Here is a 21,645-nt window from a genome sequence, read left to right as displayed (position 1 = left end):
AACAAAAGGAGTATGTAAGCACAGTTATCTATTATTTGTTGAAAATAATATTTCAATTTGGTGCCGACGGAAAGATAAAGGGAGCAAGTGAGACACGACGAGACATATAAAAATTGAAGAATTATCAGAGTTTGTATTATTCTATGATTTATAAGATTTGAGTTGATGACTCGAACTCGAACCCGAAGTAATTATAAGAGGGAAATCAGGTGAGACCATTGGGGTTAAAGCCCGATCTCTATATAAATGTATTATTACTTGAGAAACACAGTGGAAAGGATCCTCTGCTGTGGGGTGAGAAAAAACAGCATACGATGCTGTGCGTGTGTGTTGTCAAAATCTTTTTTAAAACTTTTGTTTCTCTATTTTTGGTTTGCTTGAATAGGACAAGATAAATAAAAATAATTATTATATATTAATTTTTAAATATTCAATTAATTCATGCAAAATATATTACTGTTAAAATTTTAAAAAACTTACAGAAAAATTAAATTAAACCAAAATCTCCAAATATAATAAATCAGTGATAAATTAATGATTAGTTTTACTTAAAAAATAAATCTAAACAAAAAATGTAACTAAAGGGTAAATTTTTGTTAAATTTATTTTGTATGAAATAATATATATAGTTTAATTTTATTAAGTTTAATGGATTTTAAAATTAAATTGTATTATATTAATAATAATACTTTTACTAGTTGTAACAATCTTTTAGTATCTTTTTTTTTGAATTAAATGATCTAACAATTTTGATTTAACAATAAACAGATACAAACAATACAAATATGTATTTCACTTTTTCAATACAGTATAAAGATGAGATAATTATTAATTTAACTTAATAGAATTAAACCATATATAAATATTATTTTATACAAACATGGATTTACTATATATAATTATTTAAAAATTAATACTTTATTTAAATTTTTTGTTCATATTTAATTTTTTAAGTCAAATTATTCATTAATTTGGCATTGAATTATTCTACCGAAATATTTGATATGATTTAATTTTTATGTTTTTTTTATTTTTAATAGGATCGATATACTTTACATCAATTAATTGATTATTTAAAAAACAATATATAATTATTATTTTCATTGTCTTGTCTTAATTAATTAATTCAACAATCCAAAATGAGGGAAATAAGGAAATAATAATAATAATTTGATAACACGGTATTGTTTTGAGTGCACATTACCGTATGATGTTTCTCTTTCCACAGTAGGGGATCCTCTCCCGAAAACAGGCGTAAACTTAATGATTACTGATTAAGCACATATCTGATAAAATATAAATGATTGCCATTAAAATGATAATTCATTCTTATATATCTGATTATATATAGGTAGTTCGATTAAAATGATAAATTCATTCTTATATAAATTGACAATTTATTAATTTAAAATTAATAAAGTAATTAAAAAATGGTTTCACTTATGTTCAACCATACATAGCAAAAAGAAAAAGAATCTTCATTTCACGTCCCAGGTTTGACGCGACTAATTAATCAATTGAAGCCAAAAAAAATATAGTTACCACAAGTTGGAAACATAAATTATACGTGAATACATTTAAATTTTATATGGAATTTATTTAATCTAAAACAATAGTATTTAAAACTTAAAAGATACTTTTAGCAACATATATTCATAATATTATAGCAAAGTATTATTATTAAGATCTTTTTTTTCTGAACATTGACATTATTTATTTAATCTGGTACATTAGAATTGCTATTAATTAAATAAACTCGCACGTGCGTAAATAAATCTGGTATTTATGTGTATATTACTTTAATAAGCCAAGTTTTTTTTTTTTTTTTTTTGAAGAATTAAGGCAGCTCTATATATATATATATATATTATAAAATTCGTGATAAAATGGATCACTTTATTTTTAAAAAGAAACAAATAATATAGGGTTTGAAATAGAGCGATGGATTGATGGGGATGGGTGATCTTGACGAGATTGACATGATGACAGATCTTCTGAAACCAGATTGGATTTATATACAATAATGTAACCATGTACAAAAATTTGAAGTCTAGAAAATATAAATTGAATCAAGGTTGAGTATTATAACCACAACTCAGATCCTATGTACCACAGGACATAAATGAAAATTTGAAAAGTATTCAAGGTCTTAAAAGAGATGGAGTAGTGTCAGTCTGAGTGTCTGACCCTTTGATGTGTGTTGCTAAAACTTTTGCTTGCTGCCTGTCTGTCTGTCTCTGTCTCATTTAATGAAGTACAACTGGTGTGGTATTCCTCGATTTTTTTGAGAATTTTGATAAGACGAGGAGGAGAAAAGAAACGGAGCTGGTTTGAATTTAACCAGCAATTGATATTTTGAGATTATATTAAGGTTAATATATATTAAGAATCCAGATTGAAGTGGAAGAACGTCGAACTTGGGAAAAAGAAATGTGGCTATGGTTTCTCTGAAAACAATTTATCATGCTTAAACACAAAGATAATACCGCGATCTTATTTTTGTTTTATGTTTTTAAATATTTATTCTCGCATCTCTATAAACATTATTTTGAAGTGAAAAATTTATCATTTCCTTTCAAAGTTTTGAAAACTTCACATATAATTAAAATATCAATCACAGATAAAAAAAAATTCTTGTTAAGAAAAATTTAAATAAATGAAAAGAAGAAGAAATATATATATATATATATATATATATGAATGCCTGGGAAAATGAAAACTATTTCTTTCACTAGACAGCATAACTTATGCCCTTCTGTTGTATAAATTTAGATAATATATAATATATATTATATTTAAAAAAATCATAGATATAAAAATATAAAAACAAAATTGTGTATATTCCACCAAATTAATTGTCCTTTGACAACATAGATCGTGGTTCCCGGGAATTGTGGGGGTTTAGAAGAAGGGGGGGCGGGGGGTGATTTGGACTGTCAAGGTTTTGTGCGACTGAGGCAAAAAGGACACCTACCCACAAGTAGTAGCTACACCTGCCAAACGAAGAACAACAGAAACTAGGGTTTATATATTATTAGTATGCAGAAAAGATTTACATTATGAATAGAATTAAACTTATCAAAAAATTAAATAATTTAACCTTTAACCTGTGAGTAAAAACAAAAACGGGCGACCTCGAAATTATTGATAAAATTTCATTTTCAATCAGGGAATTAAATGACTGCTAATTTTTAAAGTATCAAAAAAATTTAAATTCTAGCATTTGTTTGGTCACATAATATAAGACGATATTTATGTTTTGGAACAAATTCTGAGGGGAAGTGCACGTGGGCAGAATGGCCTATCTAAGGGTAAGGTGGTCAACCACACACAGACAAACATATATTATATATACATCGATAATCTATTTGATACACATGTTTCGTAAATACAAGTTAATATCAATATTATAAGATTGTTTATATTTTAAATTTTATATTTAGCAATAATTAATTTATATTACATGTTTATAGACAATATAAATACGTTGTACATGGATGATCTTACAAGTGAATACTATAAATTTTTTGACAAATATTTGTCAGAAAAGTCAAAAGGTAAATCCTATCTGTGTAATTAAAAATACAAAAAATATTCGGCGACCTCAATGTGCGTGTAATTGTGGTGTCTGTGATATATAGAAGTTATGCTATTCAGGGTGTGTTTTTGCGTAGAAAGAGTGTGTCGGAATGTGAGATTTGACTCAATCTATTGTTGACTAAATCTTTTGACTTAATAAGGGAATTACATGTATTTTTTGACTCTTTTTTTTTTTGGCTTGAACAAGTGATATTGATCAACTTATATGTATCTAGTTTCATAATACGGTGTTGAGAATTCTAAAATTTGAAATATAGTAATTTATTGAATAATATTGATACATTATATTAGTAAGTAGTATCGGAAATAGAACAGAATATTGACATAATCATCGACCGACGTACCATATGTAGTTAATGTATTTGACAATATCACCATTTTATCCTCTTAATACTTTATAGTTGAAGATAATTTTAAAGAATATAAAGAATATATGGATAATGCTAACTTATATAATCTCTTGATGTAACCATTTTCGACAAGATAATACTGCATCTATTTCACTAAACAAATTAATATTCACCCTCATCTCACAAAAACATTACACACACATATATTTAATTTGAATGCTAAATTATTTATACAAAAATTTACACTACATCTGAATAAGTTATAAATATTTTTATAATTCCATCATCATTTTTTTTAAACAAAATAGCACATTATTCACACAATACTTATGCAAACTCTAAAAAAATAATTGCAAATATTTTCAAAGTGCAAAGTGTTTGTATTTTAAATATTAATTTAACTCCAACAATAATTTTTCATAAAAAATAATCGTACAAGTGCAACAACACATGCATAGAGAAATATCCTTATAAAATTAATGCAACATATATAGATTAGGGTCAAAAATTAAAGACAAGTGACAAGATCTGGTATATATATATATATATATAACGAGACTCTAAACTTTTGTTCTTAATACTTTTTTGTAAAATAAAAAAAAACCTAATATTGGGATAGAGAAAATTAATATTTTATTTTTAAAATATTTTTTTGGGTGTGGAGGTTCGAAATAGAATCACTCTAATTTTTTAGAGTACTATGATGCCACTCAGCACGAAAATTAATATTAAATTACCTAAAAATAAACAATTAAGTGGCCCATCATCTTGATTATTCAATAGTAGTGAAATTATATAATTTGAAGTCAAATACTACATTTAATTCAGAAGATACAAATAAACTTTTTAAAAAACTTATCTACAAAAACATGACTGTGCATGCTCGTCTCCTTCCCACTACAACAAAAAAGCTAAACAACAGCGGAAAATCCGTTGTCGTAAGTAATATAAAATTGCTGTAATTGGTAGTGTTGTCGAAAGTGCACTCAACGACTACGGTTTTAAACTGTTGTCGTGGCTGTAATATTGCGACCGTCGCTAATTAGTGTAAACACGTTGTTTTTAAGTGTTGTGTATTCAGTATTTTCTTGTACTGTCCAGTCTCGCACCAATTTTTTTAGTGAAGACCAAAGCTGGTAAAGAGATTAAAAGGACCCCATCTGCCGCCGAAGAATGACCTAAAATAATTACCTCTTTTCCTCTTTATAAGCTCTTTATACGCAATTTAAAATATTAATGTTTTGTGCCTATATATCTTATGTTTGACAAAAAAATTGTTTTACCTGCATCTAGACTTCAATTAACACAAAACCTCTTGTGACACGGTATCACGAGTTTGTTTTGTGAGACATATGTTTTATTTGAGTCACTCATGAAAAACTGTTACTTTTATGTCAAAAATATTACTTTATATACTAAATATAGGCAAAGTCGACCGGTCTCACCATTTCACAAAAGACATACTCATTAATTAAATGAAAAAAATTTAAAAAATATATTTTTGAAGTTTTTTTAAAAATAAAATTATAATTTAATCTATCAAACCTCTAAACCGTAAAAGTGGGTGAGTTAGTGTGTCATGCTTAGTATTTAAAATTAATAAAAACACTTTATAATATACTTGATGCGAACCACACATGTCATCCAGAGCATGAAACAGAAACTTGTGATATTAAAAGTATATATATATGTGTGTGTGTGTGTGTGTGTCTAAATTCTACGAATGTTCAAGATCATACAATTCATTTCCCGACAATAATTTATAATATACCACCTGGACCTATTTTTTTGATCAATTAACTATAATTCATTACATTTTTTGAATGACAATGTTGGGTGCAATAATTGTTCCTGTTTGGTGGAGCGATCGAACCGTGGTGCTTGAGCTGCGGTGCGATTTAAAAGATTTGAGTTGCATCATTACCACTAGCTATAGCTTTTGGTAAAGTGGCAAGCACTCGGTCCTACAATTGGTATCAGAGCCAAGGTCATATGTTTGATTCCCATTGATTGCAAGGAGTGCAATTATTGGGAGGGAGATTGTTGGGTGCAATAATTGTCCCTGCTTGGTAGAGCGATCGAACCATGGTGCTTGAGCTGCTGTGCGGTTTAAAAGATTTGAATTGCACCATTACCACTAGCTATAGCTTTTGGTAAAGTTGTCAGCACTCGGTCCTACATACAAACTAATAAATTAATTTTTCATCTTTAAAATAATATTTATTAAGTAAAACATTTATATAAAATAAAAAATATGATGCCACATTGGAATTACTCAGAAAATAAAGGAAGAATGGACCGAAATGAGGAAACAAGCAAAGATCGAGATTATGGAGGAAAAACAAGAGGTCCGTGCTTACCCGCCCGTTGGGTGCGTTCAAGAAGGAATTGATCCAGCCCCGTGCCTACTTGTGGACGAACCTATTTGTGTTCTCTGTAATTTTTGAAGAAATTTGTAATACAGGCATCCAAATCCATGTACGCAGATAAGCACGCACTTGACACAAAGGTCGTGTTTATTAAAAATCACAGAAAATCGGGAAACAAGGATTTTTCTCCCAAAGGACTCGAGATTTTTAAGATCTTGGGTCACAAATCAAGTCCAAGTATTACTAAATATAAATACAAGCCGAGGAAAATATGTAGATATATATTTATTTATTTGCTCATAACTGATAATTGCTATTTATGTATCAAAATTCAGGTGTTCGGTTTCTTTAATGATTGAAGAGCAATATATAAAATATAATAATATTGACCCCTAATAGAATAAAATAATTTATTTTTTTTAAAAAAAAAAGAAGAAGCAAGACGGGTACGTAATGCAACCTGTATAATTTAGACAAAAACTTGTATGAGACGGTCTCACGATTCAGATTTTGTGAGACTGATATCTTATTTGGGTCATCCATAAAATAATATCACTTTTTATGCTAAAAGTATTACTTTTTATTGTGAATATCGATAGTGTTGACCCGTCTCACAGATAAAGATTCGTGAGACCGTATTACAAAAGACATACTCTTTAACTTAACTCCTTATGGATTCCAAGTTCACTTTATCGACAAAGATTTATTATAAATATCCTTATAAAATTAATTATGCCTTAAGCACATATGCATAATTAAAGCATTGCATCAAAGGTTTATTTAGATAAAAAGGCAATCTTAAACTAGATTGCAAAGAACCAAACCTTGAGTTTTAAAAATCATTCTGTTCAATCTGTGTTAATTTAATATGTACACCGTAATGATCATCGAAACACTTATCATGTTTTTAAAAAGGTGAATGTTATTTTCAATATGTACCTTTTGAAATAAAAATATTAAATTTTGTTTGTTTCTAATTAATATCCAAGCCTTGAGTACCAGATGTTATGTGTATATATATTCAATATTACTTAAAGACACAGACACATGTTGGATTGAGAAAAAAATTAGAAATTTAAAATCAACATAATTACGTACACTGATTTATTTTAAAATATCGAAATTTGGTGCATATATACCCTCAACAAAAATATAAGTTCGGGACAAAACCAATCTCTTATATATATATACATTTATATGCATTTATAAATGTTATTTAAATGACAATCTTTCTAAATTCAAATTAAAATTTTTATTGTATGTTTATGAAAAATTAATTAAATCCTTGATTACACTATAATATGATATTTGTCATGCATCAGTATTTATTATACTTTTGAATTTAATCTACCTTGAGTTCATCATCTTCATGGTAGATCCGATTTTTTTTTTTTTTTATGTGAGATCAAACATAGATTCAACTTGTTTTTCGAATCAATGACGATCGATAATTGGATCTTCAGTATTCACATGTGCATTTTTCTTCCACAACAAATATGGGATTTGGATCCTCTGCTGTGTTGAAAATACAGTATTAAGTGCTGTGTATTTTTTACACGAGATGATCACATGTCATTTAATTTGACAACTTTTTAAATTATCCTATATGATGTGATGTCCATAAGATGATCACGTGATCATCTCGTATAAAAAATGCACAGCACCAAATGATGTCTTTTCAACACAGTAGATGATCTAAATCCGCAAATATGGACGCAGTCTGATTTTAATTGATAAACTTCATTTTCATCTTTGAATATGCTCTTATTTTATTTATTATTAAATTAGTTTACTTTATATTTTGGTACAAAGGTCTCTTCTCTCTTTGCACTCCACCCCCAACCTCTCCTTTAATTTCTCCCAACTCGAATCTCCTTGTTTTCTATTCGCTCTAGGGTTTGAACTATCGTGCTTTGATTTATTTATTTCGGGATAAAAAATTTCAGTCCTTTTTAATACTGTCTTATTTTATTTTATTTTTGCTGAAAATTATTATTTTTCATAGTTAATTTCCTGTTGTATCTTTGTTGTAGTATATGGCTGGTTTGGATTTAGGTTCAGCTTCTCACTTTGTTTCTCAGCTCCACAGGCCAGACCTTGGCCATCTTCAAAGATCTGAAGATGAATCGAACCGCAGTCTTTTTTCAGATGAAAACATGGATAATTCTCATCAGGGTTTGGATTTAGTCAACTCTAACAACAGCCCCGGTGATGCGGCGGCTCGTAGGCCAAGAGGGCGTCCTCCTGGATCGAAAAACAGGCCAAAACCGCCGGTGATAATAACGCGTGAAAGCGCAAATACTCTGCGAGCTCATATACTGGAGGTGAGCGGCGGATGCGACGTGTTTGAGGTGGTGTCGACCTACGCAAGGAAGCGGCAGAGAGGGGTTTGCATACTGAGCGGAACAGGAACTGTCAACAACGTCAGCCTACGGCAGCCTGCAGCGGCAGGCAGCGTGGTCACCCTCCACGGTAGGTTCGAGATTTTGTCCTTGTCAGGGTCCTTTCTTCCGCCGCCTGCACCACCAGGCGCCACTAGCTTGACCATATATCTCGCCGGCGGGCAGGGACAGGTGGTGGGAGGGAATGTTGTGGGAGCTTTGATTGCATCGGGCCCTGTTATTATCATAGCAGCGTCATTCACCAACGTGGCGTACGAAAGGCTGCCTTTGGAGGAAGAGGAAGCACTCCAGTTGCAGACTCCACCTCCTTCTCACCCTATCTCCGGTGGTGGAAGTGGAGGGATCCAGTTTCCGGATCCTTCGTCGATGGGGCTTCCATTATTCAATCTACCACTCAACGGTCAGCTCCCAATGGATGGTGCATGGGCATCAAACTCCGGCGGCCGGCAGCCATATTAGGCTGATGGACTAAGGTCAGAGAATTATCAACTGCTAAGTCATCATAATCTTAATGTTCCTCCGCCTTGTATATCTAGTTTACTATTATCATTTCTGCCTTTAATTTCGTGAATTGTGTGATAAACAAAATTATCCTATTTCTTTTTCTCGTTTTGTGAAACATATGCTGAGATTAGGAATAATATTTTGAGGGTTATCCTATATTTGTATGATCATTTCTTTAATGCAACTTGTTCAATGCTTGTGAGATATATATTATCTATTGCCAGAAACCTGTACGCTACATATAAATCATTTTCTTCCGAGTTCCAAATATTCAAAGCAACAATATATGCATACAAAACTTATAAATTTTGATGATTATTAGACAAAATAATTTATCTTTTATTAAAGTTGAGCAACTTATTAATATTTCAAAAAATATTTATGCATCTTTTTTGTTCAATTTGATAATGAGATTCTTACTCCTAGTTCTGTTGGATTTTTGTTCAGAGTGGACCCAAAATTCAATTAAATGTTCTATTGCAAGCAAGTAATATGTACACCATCATGTCAAATTAATCCTATTTTTACATCTCGAGCCATGTTATGTTTTTGTCAAGCGAGTCGTGTACAAGGTAATAGTGATTTTTTAATACTAGCTAGGATTTTCACCATCTATATATTTTCAACATTTTATTCATATAATTTTCTTGTCACAACCCATCTCTTAAACTAGTAGATATGTATAGAATATATCTGAGCTATACACGAAAATTTCTTTAATTCACATTAAATGTTTGGGGGGATAAGTATTTGGATTCCTTTATAGTACTTCATGAACAAGTTCAAGCTTCTTTGCCAACTATAATGATTCAAACTTGTGTCATATGATATGCTCCTCAAAATTTACGATCCTTATCAATACAATAAGGACTTCGTCGTCGTAACTGATCTGGACGATTCCAAAAATTATTGAACGAATCAAATCATTGTGATTCATGGAGGTGTTCTCCTCAAAGTAATCTTTCTCAGTTTGCGTCCTTTTTGCTTAGTGCTATATATTTTTAGCTATACATGTTCATTAAATAATATGAACTCCTTATCCAAAGAGATGAGTAGACGACACCTATATTCTCCTTTTTGGAAACACTACGAGTATGCAGGGCTTTGGGATGGGGTTGTATATCGCAAATAATGCTGGAAGAACAAGCAAATTACGCATGCTACCGTACGTTTGGGAAACAAAAAACGGTAATAGATTGAGATTTTTAGTAAAGGGTATTGTAATATATATCATAAAAGTAAATCTATATTATATTTCACATTATCGTAATATATTAGAAGTAAAAAGTGTTTTCATACACTTTAGTTATGACAAGATGATCTAGATACTTCAACATTCACATATATGGAGGGATTTCAGATATATAGCAATTTAAGATTGAAAATTGTAGTAAATGTTATGGATAAAGTCACACGCATTACATATGTTCAATAAGTTGATTGTCTAAATGATATTTCTTTAGAATAATTTTTTTTATAATTAAATAGTTATTGTCGTTTTGTTCGAGTTTATAAAATGAAGGATTGGATAATGGACCAAACCAATAAGGAAAAATCATATATAGTCAAAAGGTGAATTGATTGTTAACACATGAAAAATGTGGTAATAAAATATTGTCAATACTTTCTAGTTTTGGAGTTGTGAATGATTTGAATAGTATATTATTTGTGAAAAAATATATTTTTTTTAAAGGTAGTTCTACTGGATAGTTAAATATATATTATAATAATAATGTATGTATATGTCATGTATTTGTATGCATCAATATTCAATTATGTTGATCAGATTGATATATGTGTGTGTGTTCAAATATATTTACCTTATTATATAAAGAAATTTGATTATTTAATTATTTTGCCGCGCAGCAACCATATATCAATTTTTTGAAATAGTTACAAAATATTTGAATGCGATTTGAAACAAATTGAAATGATTAATGTCCTTGCAACAACATCGATATCTAGTGCAAGTACAGTTTAATTCTTACCAAACCAAAAGAACTGGAAATAGAAAATAAAATATTTGAGCCATTTTTTTAAAAAAAATATTTCCCAAAGAAAACAAATTCGACAACAAACTAACTCACATTGTTTATAATCATTATGAACAATTATATATATTTACACTTAAATTTCATTACGTAGTAATATTCATTGATCAATTACACTAAAATTTAACATAAAATTTATTTTAAGCATGTTCAATTATTATATAAAGTGTAATTATGTCGGCACCTTTTTATTAGGGAAAAAAAATTGTTGGTCATATAACTCATTCATTTTTTTATGTAATCATTTAATTCATAATTTTAGCCCACCAAGTTGTATTTTTTTCTCATTTATAGTCATTTTTCACCGGAGTATTGATGTATAATCGAACCGTCGTCATTTATCGGTTCTACACATCATCATTTTCGGTACCAAGTTAGCATTTTTGGTGCATGGGAGCATTTTTCGGCACCTTATCAGCATTTCGGTAGAAATACTATCAGGTACTGTTTGGTTCAAGTACTTGTAAGTACTAATATAAATAGTCCTATCATATCACTTGGTTTTGTACAAGTATTATTTATCTCGATCAATCAAATTATTAATTATTTATTTCACTATCAATCAAATTCGTAATAATTTATCTAACATCAATCAAATCAATAATATAAAATTACGATATTACCCTAAATAAATAATATTATTAATATTCTATTAATATTTTCAACAATGACAAAATGGTAATATCATATTATCACAAATTTAATCAATCAAATCAATTAAATCAAACACTATATTAACTATCATTTTCTATTTATTTTATTATTACAAAATATTACTTATCTCCATACTATATATCTCATACCATGAACCAAACGGTACCTAAATGTGCAAAAAAAATACAAGTTAACATAATGTAATCGTAAATAGACTAATAACAGAATGAAAAATGTGTAAGTAGTAGTACCAAAAGACTAGGTCTTTTGTGAGACAGTCTCACGAATTTTTATCTATGAAACAGGTCAACTCTATCGATATTCACAATAAAAAGTAATACTCTTAGCATTAGAAATAACATTTTTCATGGATGACCCGAATAAGATATCAGTATCATAAAATACGATCCCTGAGACCGTGTCACACAAGTTTTTGTCGTACCAAAAATATCGTTGTCCCTTTATAAAATATTATTTTTAAGTTTCGGTTTTATTATATACTTTGCGAATGAACTAATCAATGTTTTTATCCATTATTATTAGAGGAGATAATAGGACACCCACATTTTTTACGACTATGGGCGTCGCCATTCATTGTTTATATACAATATAGATATGGCGGCGCGTCGCGCACGCACACATAAATAGAGTTTGCGGTTTCATATAAACGAACAGTAAAGATCATATAATTGTTATTTGGAATAATTCAAACCGTAGGATCGTTGGTTTTTACAAACCCTAATTGGTACAATAATTTTTCTATTTATACCCATCCCCCTCTCCTAAAAAATACATCCCCACAAAAGAAAGATTAGAGTTTATTCATATATATTAAGAAATGACGAAGAAAGAAGGTCACCATAGCCTACATTGACAACGAAGCAGAAAGGAAGGCCTCGTTCAAGAAAAGAAAGAAGGGCTTAATCAAAAAAATCAGCGAGATCAATATCCTCTGTGGCGTCGAGGCTTGCGCGGTTATATACAGCTCCTTCGAACCTCCGGTGGTGTGGCCGTCGCATGAGGTGGCGCGGACAGTGATCCAGCGTTTCAAGAATTTGCCGGACATCGAAAAAACCAAAAGAATGGTGAATCAGGAGAGCTTCACTAGACACGAGATCAGGAAAGCGGAGGAGAGGCTGCGCCGCCTGAAGAAGGAAAATAAGCGCAAGGAACTGGAGATTTTCATGTACATGGTGATAGAGGGAAAGGCTAGCATGAAAGATTTCGATCCTCAGGATGCGAGGGAGATGGGCTCTAGTCATTCATGAGACACTGGAGGAGATCGAGTCGAGGATGAAGGCCCTTGAGAAAGTTGGTGGTGGTTGTGGTGGTGTCCCGTCAATGATGAGTCCAGGTGGCGGCCGCGGTGGTGATGGTGAAGGGCCATCGGTGAATTCTACTGCTCCAGGATCGAGCACATTCCCTTTTATTTGAATTGTTTTTTGTGGATGAGATTTGTGCAACTTTATACAAGTTTTTCCATATAACGAACTAAGTAATACATGAACATCATTTATTACTAATATACACAACTTAATTCTGTTTCTTCACTAAGATCGATCCATCCATGTCATGTTTTCAGAAGGTACGAGTGATTTTTTAATACTAGCTAGAATTTTCACCATTCATATATTTTCATATTTTTAACATTTTATTTATAGAATTTTCTTGTCACATCTCTTAAACTAGCATATTTGTACAGGACCTGAGCTATACATTGCAAATTTTCTTTACCTGATATAGGTGGAATTGGTTGGGGGATGATTATTTGATTCCTTGCTATTTAATCAGAAACTTAAAGCTTCTTTTACCAACTATAATGATTCGAACTTGTGTCATATTTCGTCTAAATTTCCGTGTGTGCATCTATGTATTTATAGAAAACCCTCATTTCATTACAATGAGGACTTGGTCGCCGTAACGGATTTGATTGAATTAATCAAATCATTGTGATTTATGGAGGTGTTCTCCAAAGTAATCTTTCTTAGTTTGCATTCTTTTTGTTTGGTGCTATTTTTAGCCTTACGTGTTCGATAAATAATATAAACCTCATATCCAAAGAGACGAGTAGATAGTATAAATAAGGCCGAACGATTGTCATTTTACCGAAAATTGTTGATGGTAACAGTGCAACTCAAACATTTAAAAATGTACATTCTAAGTATCACGTTTTAATTATTCTCATCAAGCGCACTTATTGGACCCCATCAATCCCCTCTCGATAATTAGATTCATTGTAATCAATGAGAATCGAACATCTGATAAATTGTAATAAATTGAGATTTTTTAGTATAGGATGTTGTAATATATATCATAAAAGTAAATCTATATTATATTTCACATTATCATAATATATTACAAGTAAAAAGTGTTTTCTTACATTATTAATGAAAAGATCTAGATAGTTCAACATTCACATGGAGGGATTTTCAGATATCAAAGGTGCCAAAAGTGATTAATTTAATTAAGATTGCAAATTGCAATATATGCTATTGATAAAGTCACACACATTATTGGAATTGTTTCCCCAAAAAAATGTATTCGAACGACAACAAACTAACTCGTATTGTTTATAATCAGTATGAACAAATAAAGAATGGTATTATCAAATTCAAATTACAGAGATTTAATTACTCAAATTTCATTACCTTTTAATATTCCAATGGTCAATCGTATTAAATTTTAAGTTAAAATTTAATTTAGGATATGTTCAATTATTATATAAAGTGTAATTATGTTTATTTATGCAATTTTGTTAAAGGAAAAAATAACATTAATTTTGGTCATGAAACTTGGACATATTCCATTTTTATCATGATCTTATTGTTCCAATTCACGATTTTAGTCCAGTAACTTACAATTTTCTCATTTCTAGTCTTTTTTCACCGGGATGCTGATGTGACACCGTATATATTAACATTTCTTGGTTCATTAATGTCAGTATTTTCGGTACTAAGTCAGTATTTTCTAGTGTTATTATGGTAAAAAAACAAAAAATGTGAAAAGTTGCAAGTTAATAGACTAAAATCGTGAATTGAGCGAAAACAAGATGAAAAATGAAAAAATGATCAATCTTTTATCTAGTTAGAAGGCACAAAATAGGACATCTAAATTTTGCGACTATGGACGTCACCCTTCATTGTTTATACACAATATAGATATGGCGGCGCACACGAATAAATATCTTTTGTAGTTTCATATAAACGAACGGTAAAGATCATATAATTGTGATTTGGAATAAATTAAACCGCTGGATCGTGCAATTTTACAAACCCTAATTGACAAAAGAATTTTTCTATATATACCCATCCCCTCTCCTAAAAAATACATCCTACAGAGGAAGAAAGATTAGAATTATTTTTATATATATATTAAGAAATGGCAAGAAAGAAGATTGCCCTAGCCTAGCTACATTGACAACGAAGCAGAAAGGAAGGCCTCGTTCAAGAAAAGAAAGAAGGGATTGATCAAGAAAGCTAGTGAGCGAGATCAACACCCTCTGTGGCGTCGAGGCTTGTGCGGTTATATACAGCCCCTTCGAACCTCCGGTGGTGTGGCCGTCGCTTGCGTGAGTTGGCGCAGATAGTGATCCAGCGTTTCAAGAATTTGCCGGACATCGAAAAAATTAATTTATTATGATTTTAATATTTTACGCACGATGTGTGCACGTAAATTAAAATTTAATTTTATCTAAAATATTGTTTTATACTTATATATCATAAATTTTTTGACGAAATATAATGATATAAAAATAATTTTCCCAAAGTTGATATTTGCATTTCTAATTTAGTATGTATATTTTTAATCATCAATTTATTATGATTTTTATATTTTAATAATAATGGTATTTATGTATAAATGATATCTACTATGATTTTCGAAATATTATGATTTTTTCCGTAATGGTATTTAGGGAAAAATTGGTATGACAGAGAAACCAAAAGTATTTGCTATCATGTTTCAACTTTAATAATATAACTTAGTGTTTGAATTTCCAATATATTATGTTTTTTAATCAATAATTTATTATGATTTTTATATATTTGCGCATAATGTGTGCAGGTAATTAAATTAAATTTTTATTTAAAATATAGTTTAATATTTATGTATAATAAATTTGTATATATAATTATATTAATGTAATTTTTATCTAAAGTTAATGTTTGCATTTTCAAATTAGTATGCTTTTTTTAATCATTAATTTTTTATGATTTTTATATTTTAAAAATAATGTTATTTGTGGAGAAAAGTGTATTTTTGGGAAAAATGGTAGACATGAGAGACCAAAAGTAGTTACTATTTATGCCTCAATTTTATAATATAATTTAAAATTATTGTTTGAATTTCAAATTTAGTATGAGTTTTTTTAATCACTAATTTATTATGATTCTTATATCTCTGTGCACCATGTGTGCAAATAAATTTAATTTTTATCTTAAATATAGCTGTATATTTATAGATAATAATTTTTATATGAGATATAAGGATATTAGAGTAATTTTTATTTATAGTTAACGTTTGCATTTCTAATTTAGTATGTATTCTTTTATCACTAATTTATTATTATTTTTATATTTAAAAAATAATGGCATTGGAGAAAGTTATTTGGGAAAAATATTGGCATGACATAAGATATCAAAAGTAATTATTATTAATGTCTTAACTTAATAATATAATCTAAAGTTAATTCATGTTTGAATTTCCAATTCAGTGTGATTTTTTTAATCACTAATTTACTATGATTTTTACATATTTGTGCACAATGTGTGCACATAGATTAATATTTTTAAATTTAAAATATAGTTTTATATTTATATATGATGCATTTTATATGAAATATAAAGATATTAAAGTAATTTTATCTAAATTAAAGTTAATTTTTTCAATTCTAGTTTAGTATGTATTTTTTAATCACTAATTTATTATGATTTTTATATTTTTGCGCACGTTGTGTACACGTAAATTAAAAATTTTTTTAATCTAAAATATAGTTTTATATTTATATATAATAAATTTTATATGAAATAAAATGATATTAAAGTAATTTTTATCTAAAGTTAATTTTTGCATTTCTAATTTAGTATTTTTTAAATCACTATATTATGATTTTTATATTAAAAATGGTATTTGTGGAGAAATGATATTTTTAAAAAAAATTAGTAGGATATGAGAAACCAAAATTTGTTGTTATTCATGTCTCAACTTAATAATATTATCTAATGTTAATGTTTGATTTTTAATTTCAATCTAAATTTTTAATCACGACTAATTTATTACGATTTTTATATCTTTGTGCACGATGTACACATAAATTTAAATTTATCTAAAATATAGTTTATATTTATATATTAAATTTTTGTATGAAATATAATAATATTTAAATAATTTTTATCTTAAGTTAATGTTTGCATTTCTAATTATATATTTTTTTAATCACTAATTTATTATTTTTTTTATATTTAAAAATAATCATATTTGTGGAGAAATGGTATTTTGGGAAAAAAATTTGTATGCATGAGAGAGCAAAAATTTACTATTCATGCGTCAAATTTAATAATATAAATAATAATAGTAATAGATATATATCAACACAAAAATTCTTGTGAAACAATCTCACGGATCAATTTTGTAAGACAGAACTCCATTAAAAAATATTACATTCTCTGATTTCATGATAATTATCACCAATCTCAGGGATAAAAATCTCAAATACCTTAATTCACATAAATAGATCCTGATATGACAAGGGTGTAGCCCTGAATTAATTCTCGTCCAATATTATGCATTTTTCCAATTGTGGAAATCTGTTTCAAATGGTAGGTTAACCTATTTCAATTCCTTCTTCTTCTTCTTTTTTTAATCAATGAAGATTAATGAGATAAAACGAATAACGAAAATATCATCTTTCACTATTAATTAAAAACACCATATTTTGATTGTATATATGTGTGTGTTTTCGTTAAAAAAATAAAAAAAGTATAGATAATGTTCGGTGATGTCTTTAAGAAAGTCTTTTTAATCCCCAGAACTAATGAAAATTATAGATTATCTTCTTTTTTTACAAAAAAATAAAAATAAAAATAAAAAATAGACCACATTTTTTAATACAATGTTCCAAACCAAAAGTTTTCAAAATATCCATAGTCACCACTCACCATCACACACACAAAAATAAATAAATAAATAAATCTTCACAATGATAAAAGCTATATGTTCTTTGTGTGGTTTATCATCAGGAAACGTTGGACCACTTGCTATTTGGATGTTCCTTCTCTTCTCGCCTCTGGTTCGAAATTCGTGAATGCATGGTTTCATATTCGCTACTCCATGACTACCTTCAGTGCTGCACTGAAGTGATTCAAGTGTGCTTACAGCCTTTCGTCCCCGATCGTTATGGCCACGCACTGGGTTTTTTCTTGCATGATATAGTATATTTGGAAGGCTAGTAAATGCTTGATTTTTTAGAAGACTCTGTCCCAACTCGAATTAGATATTTTTAATGATCAAAGTGTTTGTTTACAGTTGCCTCTGCTTGTATTTTCGGACTTCTCCGCTTAGTTGTACTCAGGGGATAGGCACTGACTTACCGTCGATAGTCTTTTGATTTTGATTGTATTGCCCAGGTTTACATAGTGCTCTTTTTCTTAAAAAGTTTTGTTATTAATTATAGAGCCCGTGTATGCTCGAAGTATTTTGTATATATTTAAACTATTTTGATCTATGAAATTTACATGTACCAATAAAAACAGAGTAGGGGAATAACTCATCAGCGCATATAATCTCATTTATTACAGGTAATAATAAATTTTTTATATAAAAAAGAATTACTGAAAATTTACAAATATTAGTCGCACGGTTTCATCCTGGACGGAAATTATTCCTACATCCTTCGCATAATGAGATTAGCTGCAGGTGCAAAAAGAGAGCGACAATTCTTCGCCATTTAAGATTCATTTGCAGGCAACAGTAGGCAGATTCATTTGCAGGCAACAGGAGGCAGCTAGCTCCCACGGTAAGTGCTGAATGAAAATGGAGAAAGCAACAGCGGGACATGAAAATGCTCCAACTTTTGCGAATCCCTGACTTCAAAGACAATAGAGACGTATGGGAAGAAGCCTGTCGGATTATATCTCCCAGTAGTGAAACTGATCCGGTATATGCCAGGGCTCAAGACATCCACCATTTTCATCAGCTGACCGCTTCTTCCATCTTTATCTGTAGTTGAAGAACCTTGGAGCATCCAATTATGACTTGAATCCATTTGACCAAATAATGGTCGGGATTGATTGTCGCCCCATGTCTCGAGAAGGACTTCAATACCAGCAGCTGGAGAACCACGAGCTATATCAAGAACATGGGTTGTGATAGGTGGGCGTGTCCTTGTAAATTTTTCAGTAGATTTCTCAGCAGGAGTTTCCTTTACAGCAACGAAATGTCCACTGATATGGCTCTCTCGATCTTCTACAGTTTAACAGAGATTGTCATATAATGCTACAAAAGATCATTATCTAGGAGATTCTCACAGCTATGACCCTGAAAATTAAAACCATAATTTCAGAATGCTTTTTAATTTTGACAAATAAAATCCTTAGAATGGCTTTACAAGGGAAGTTCGAAGAACATTCCACCACGGGACCCCTGTTGCATGAAACACTTTTATTAGTTTTGCGCACTTGCATAGAAAACAACTTAATTTCTTCAAAATTTTATAGGTCCGTATGCTCAAAAACATGGGAATACATTAGAACATGAACAAACAGAAACTGATCATGAAACCTCTAGCATTTGTCACATCCGAAGCATACTGGGTGTTGGTTGTGGAAGCAGTAGTTGCATTAGCTGAAAATAGCTTAGAAAGACGTAGTTCTGTTATCTTCATTTGTTCCTTGGCTGCAAGCTCGAGTTCGATTATTGGTCTGTTCTGATATCGTCTCTGCAAAAAGAGTATTCATAAATAACTAGCCCATTATCTTATCCTCTGAGGCAGTCTTTAACAGAACGGTTCCAAGACTCGAGTACAGACCCATTAACTCGTCTCCAGAAACTGACATGCACAGACAAAAGTATGGCCTTTGAATCCCAAAACATCCATTTGGATCCACCATTTTCAGTAACAGAATAGTAAATGCAGGGCATTGGCATTTCATCTGAAGCACTCTATTGTAGTTTCACTCAAATTGTTTCCTAATGTGTCAATTTAGTCATTTTATCATAACCTCCAAAACAAAAAATCATATATTCATTCACCAACTTTAAATCACAGAAAAAAGGCCCAAGATTGTTGTACAGCACTGTTTTTTAAAGAATAGATCGTTGGACTGCAAAGATAGCAATAAAAACAGTTGCAAAGAGGTTTCTAAACAGGGGTTGGGTTTATAACAGAATACATATAAGTGCAGTCTATATGTTCAGAAAGGAAACTACAAGGAAGAGCATTCAGCAGTGCAAAGAACACCTTCATCTCTGCCAGTATCTCCGGGGAACTTCTTCCAGATGCAAATATCAAAAACACAAACCCAAACTTCTGCCGATAGCGAGCATTCCACTCATATAGCTCCTACAAAATAAAGTAAAAAAAGTGTGGGCCATTTGATTATAAAACAAGCATACATGCAAATAACTATCATCAAATGTAAACACAAACTTTTTCAACATTTGAACATGGAAGTTAATCCAAAAATCAGACTTCCAGCATTTTCATAAAAGGGTTGTCATGGAGCATTATGTTCTACATTTAAAATAATAACCTTAATTTTGGCTTTACAAAAACATGCTGATCTCAGATGGAAAATGACAAGCTGAATCATCAACTTGCATATACCTGTAAGGTAGAGTCAGTGGCAGTAGCTAAAGCAGTCGACTGCTCTCCCTTGCTCCACCTGTGATGGTAATTGGTTATCGTGACAGAACTTTTGATTGTTGTGTCGTATTGAGACAAATTAAAACGCCTAATTAAATCATATAAGAATTCACTGCTTATAAAATGACTCCGTATTCCACACTACCATCGGAGACAACGAAACAAACCATCACTGCTATAAAGAATGGCACGGTTTAAACTTTGAATGATAAAACAACTATAGTTTTCTAACTCTATCGCACAAACAAGAATCCACTGCTGCACTAATGAACATCGTCCAGCTACCGATTCTTTAACATCCCTAGATGGTAATAACTCGTCACAGAAACATAAAGTTCTGAACAAAGAGAGAGAAAGTAACTGAACTGAGCGCTGGTGGGACTTTTGTGGGTCTTCGATGGGCTTTCACCAATCTGAGGATGTGCAGAAAAAGCTTCTAGCCATCCATTTACATCCACCTAATCGAAACATAATTCCCATTATATCAAAATCAACAGTACTACACTTTCAAACACTATCACATGATAAAAAAACAGATAGGGTGTTAAAGAAAGAGACTTTATTGAACCATATATCACTGGCATCACCGACGGATTCTAGATAACCAGAAAAGGGCCCGGCAGCCGCCATTTCTTTGGCAAATTTTACGCTTCCACAGCATGCGAACCATTCTTTCTCACCCAAAACTACTGAAGATTCCATTTTTCCCAAGGTTTCGAGAACCCATATGGGGATGATTCACTATGTGTTCGAGCGGAGAGATTGAGATTTGACTGAGTTAGACTCCGGTGTGATTCAGTACAGTTTGTTATCGAGGGGATTTTATGGGATTTAATGAATATTTTTAAGACAGAG

The 21,645-nt window shown here is 30.5% G+C and overlaps 2 protein-coding genes across 3 annotated transcripts; one reads left to right on the top strand and one right to left on the bottom strand.

Annotated features, from left to right (window-relative positions):
* The first annotated feature begins 8,139 nt into the window (after nucleotides 1-8,139).
* LOC142553145 (AT-hook motif nuclear-localized protein 23-like) lies at nucleotides 8,140-9,431 on the top strand. The gene is made up of 2 exons (XM_075663168.1): nucleotides 8,140-8,215; nucleotides 8,353-9,431. The coding sequence occupies exon 2, from the start codon at nucleotides 8,356-8,358 to the stop codon at nucleotides 9,178-9,180; it is 825 nt and encodes a 274-aa protein (XP_075519283.1). The 5' UTR covers nucleotides 8,140-8,215; nucleotides 8,353-8,355; the 3' UTR covers nucleotides 9,181-9,431.
* Nucleotides 9,432-18,698: 9,267 nt separating this feature from the next.
* Nucleotides 18,699-21,637, bottom strand: LOC142553142 (uric acid degradation bifunctional protein TTL-like). Of its 2 annotated transcripts, none has more exons than XM_075663165.1 (6): nucleotides 21,349-21,637; nucleotides 21,157-21,248; nucleotides 20,752-20,809; nucleotides 20,386-20,487; nucleotides 19,707-19,863; nucleotides 18,699-19,391 (listed from the first exon to the last, which is right to left on the bottom strand). In XM_075663165.1, exons 1-6 carry the CDS (start codon nucleotides 21,490-21,492, stop codon nucleotides 18,931-18,933), a joined length of 1,014 nt encoding a protein of 337 aa, XP_075519280.1. In that variant the 5' UTR covers nucleotides 21,493-21,637; the 3' UTR covers nucleotides 18,699-18,930. The 2 variants fall into 2 exon arrangements, with proteins under 2 accessions (XP_075519280.1, XP_075519281.1); XM_075663166.1 differs by having other exon boundaries at nucleotides 18,699-19,388.
* Nucleotides 21,638-21,645: the final 8 nt, after the last annotated feature.

The sequence above is a fragment of the Primulina tabacum genome, chromosome 8 (assembly GCF_025594145.1).
Source record: "Primulina tabacum isolate GXHZ01 chromosome 8, ASM2559414v2, whole genome shotgun sequence".
NCBI lineage: Eukaryota > Viridiplantae > Streptophyta > Magnoliopsida > Lamiales > Gesneriaceae > Primulina > Primulina tabacum.
This window is presented reverse-complemented; position numbering and strand designations above follow the sequence as displayed.

What these genes read in the sequence shown, in the direction of transcription:
- LOC142553145 (XM_075663168.1), top strand. Translation starts at nt 8,356, where the DNA reads ATGGCTGGTTTGGATTTAGGTTCAGCTTCTCACTTTGTTTCTCAGCTC.
- LOC142553142 (XM_075663165.1), bottom strand. Translation starts at nt 21,492, where the DNA reads ATGGAATCTTCAGTAGTTTTGGGTGAGAAAGAATGGTTCGCATGCTGT. An exon ending in GTGATATATGGTTCAATAAA is followed by an intron (nt 21,249 to 21,348) that starts GTCTCTTTCTTT and finishes TGTTTCGATTAG; the next exon opens with GTGGATGTAAATGGATGGCT. An exon ending in AGATACTGGCAGAGATGAAG is followed by an intron (nt 19,864 to 20,385) that starts GTGTTCTTTGCA and finishes CTCTTTTTGCAG; the next exon opens with AGACGATATCAGAACAGACC.